This window comes from Helianthus annuus, chromosome 13, assembly GCF_002127325.2.
Source record: "Helianthus annuus cultivar XRQ/B chromosome 13, HanXRQr2.0-SUNRISE, whole genome shotgun sequence".
In the NCBI taxonomy this organism is placed as follows: domain Eukaryota; kingdom Viridiplantae; phylum Streptophyta; class Magnoliopsida; order Asterales; family Asteraceae; genus Helianthus; species Helianthus annuus.
Window position 1 is genome coordinate 60,882,986 of NC_035445.2, and position 2,307 is coordinate 60,885,292.

Sequence of the window (2,307 nt, forward strand, 5' to 3'; positions counted from 1 at the left end):
CACAAAACAAGAGTACCCTGCTTCACATGATTGTAAACCATGCTTTAAGTAATGTATTATTAGCTACAATATCCTTTGCTCACATAAGAAAATTTCCAAATAATTGTTACTTAAGTGGTTTACAAATCTCTTTATAAACACAAATAAACGTCCCCTAGTAACCACTTATAGTGTCAATATGAGATGCCTTGAGCAATAGTTAACTATAAAACTCAATCAAATTAGCATGAACTCATCATAATCATGTACCTTATGAATAACGTTACTGAGAGAAACCCATGTTATGTTGTACCCAAATGAAAATCAACTAAAAAGACTAATTCTTATCGAACCTGTCAGACCCGCTTTTCAAGTAACAAAATGGCGACCAAAAGACATTAAAAATTTGAACTTTTTGAAACGCCCTTTCTTTTTACATTCGAAAGTAAGGATATTTATAATATTAATATACAATTTTTTGACAAAATTTGGGTATGGCCCGTCCATATAACGAACGTATACCTGTTTTAACCATCATCTTTACAACCAAAACTACGACCCATTCAAAGACACGACAAGGACTTAACTTTATGTTTTAAAAGACTAGCTAATAACAAGGTTATTCACAACAAGATATTTTCAACTCAAAATTTCGATTCAAAATAGCGGAAGCGCATGATGGTCATGATTCGTGCGTGTGTTCGCTCCAAGTCGTCGTGCTGCCTAAGTTGAGGATTTACCTACAACATCATATAAATGAACTTCGTCAGTTATATTAATTCATGACTAATAATCCAACTAATCCGATTTATACTTTCATATCATACATTCATCTTCTTACCCGGTGAAACGGGTCAAAACATACTATCTCACACTTGAGATAAAACTTGCCATTCCTTAATCCGTTATAACGGTCATTTGCAAGCATACATAAACATCCATTCGGTTCGTTTATAACGAATCGAATACATCCCTTTCATCACATTTACATTCATTCATATCAATCCGTCTACAACAGATTTAAATCATTACTTTCCTTTTTCCTTTGTAATAACATACATTTTCTCGATTTGTTTTAAACAAACCGACTATACTATTTTCCGTTCATAAACATTCATTCCCAATAACCCGTTCACACGGGTTAGGCTGCTTACTTCATTTTTACAATAACATAGCAAAGTCTAAACTTTTTTTAAACAAAAACATTGAACAACTAAATAAATTTTATGCCGGAATACCATGTACCTCGATCTTGTGTGTTTTCCGTTTTCCTAGCACTTGAGCTTTCTTCTTTCACGCCATTTCACTATATTAGCTTAGATGATCGAAACATGAGTTCATGCAATGTATTATCTTTGAGATTTCCTTCTAATTTGGCTGAATTAGCAATTAGGGTTGAACCCTTGTTTCTCCCTGCCCTGATCGATCTCCAGAGACACACACAGTGTGTATTTTTTTGTTTTTCTTTCTTTTTGATATTTGGAGTTTCAATATTTTCACATTTGGCCCTTCTTGTTTGTTCATTCATTTAACTTAGTCACCTACTATCACTTAACTAGCATTTTAACACATTTCACCAACTAAGTTAAGTCTTTTAATTATTCTAAGTTATTTTCATATAATCCCCTTTTTGGGGTGTTACAAGTCTACCCCCCTTAAAAGTGGTTTCGTCCCCGAAACCTGATCATATAACAAATTAATTATTTACATACCGAAGAGAAAAGGGTAGTGCTTTCACATTTCAGCTTCCGCTTCCCATGTAAGTTCTGATCCTTTCCGGTGTTGCCATTGCACTAAGACTTGTCTAACGGCTTTATTGCGAAGATTCTTTACTTTAACATCTTTCATGGCTATCGGTCTTTCGACATAATTTAACCCCTCATCCAATTCAATGCCGCCAAGAGGCACAAACGCCCTTTCATCCGCAAGGCACTTTCTTAATTGCGATACGTGGAAGGTATCGTGAATCCCCTCTAGTGTAGATGGAAATTCTAAACGATATGCAACCTTTCTGACTTGAGCCAAAATTTTAAACGGTCCAATATAACGAGGACCTAACTTACCCCGTTTACGAAAGCGGATTATACCCTTCCATGGAGATACTTTTAGCAAAACATAATCTCCGACTTGAAACTCGATAGGACGTCTTCTCTTGTCTGCATAAGCTTTTTGCCGATCCTGAGCTGCTTTCAGTCGAGCTCTAATCAAATCAATCTTTTCATTTGTCACTGCTATTAAATCACTTGGCGCAAGCTCCCTTTGCCCTACTTCACCCCAACATACGGGAGTCATACATTTTCTCCCGTATAGTAATTCATAAGGAGCCAT

At 35.6% G+C, this 2,307-nt stretch overlaps 1 protein-coding gene across 1 annotated transcript; it reads right to left on the reverse strand.

Annotated features, from left to right (window-relative positions):
• Positions 1-1,713: 1,713 nt before the first annotated feature.
• On the reverse strand, positions 1,714-2,307 carry LOC110900965. The gene has a single exon (XM_022147819.1). The coding sequence runs from the start codon at positions 2,305-2,307 to the stop codon at positions 1,714-1,716; it is 594 nt and encodes a 197-aa protein (XP_022003511.1).

Coding starts and splice junctions, on each gene's coding strand:
- LOC110900965 (XM_022147819.1), bottom strand. CDS start 2,307: ATGGCTCCTTATGAATTACTATACGGGAGAAAATGTATGACTCCCGTA.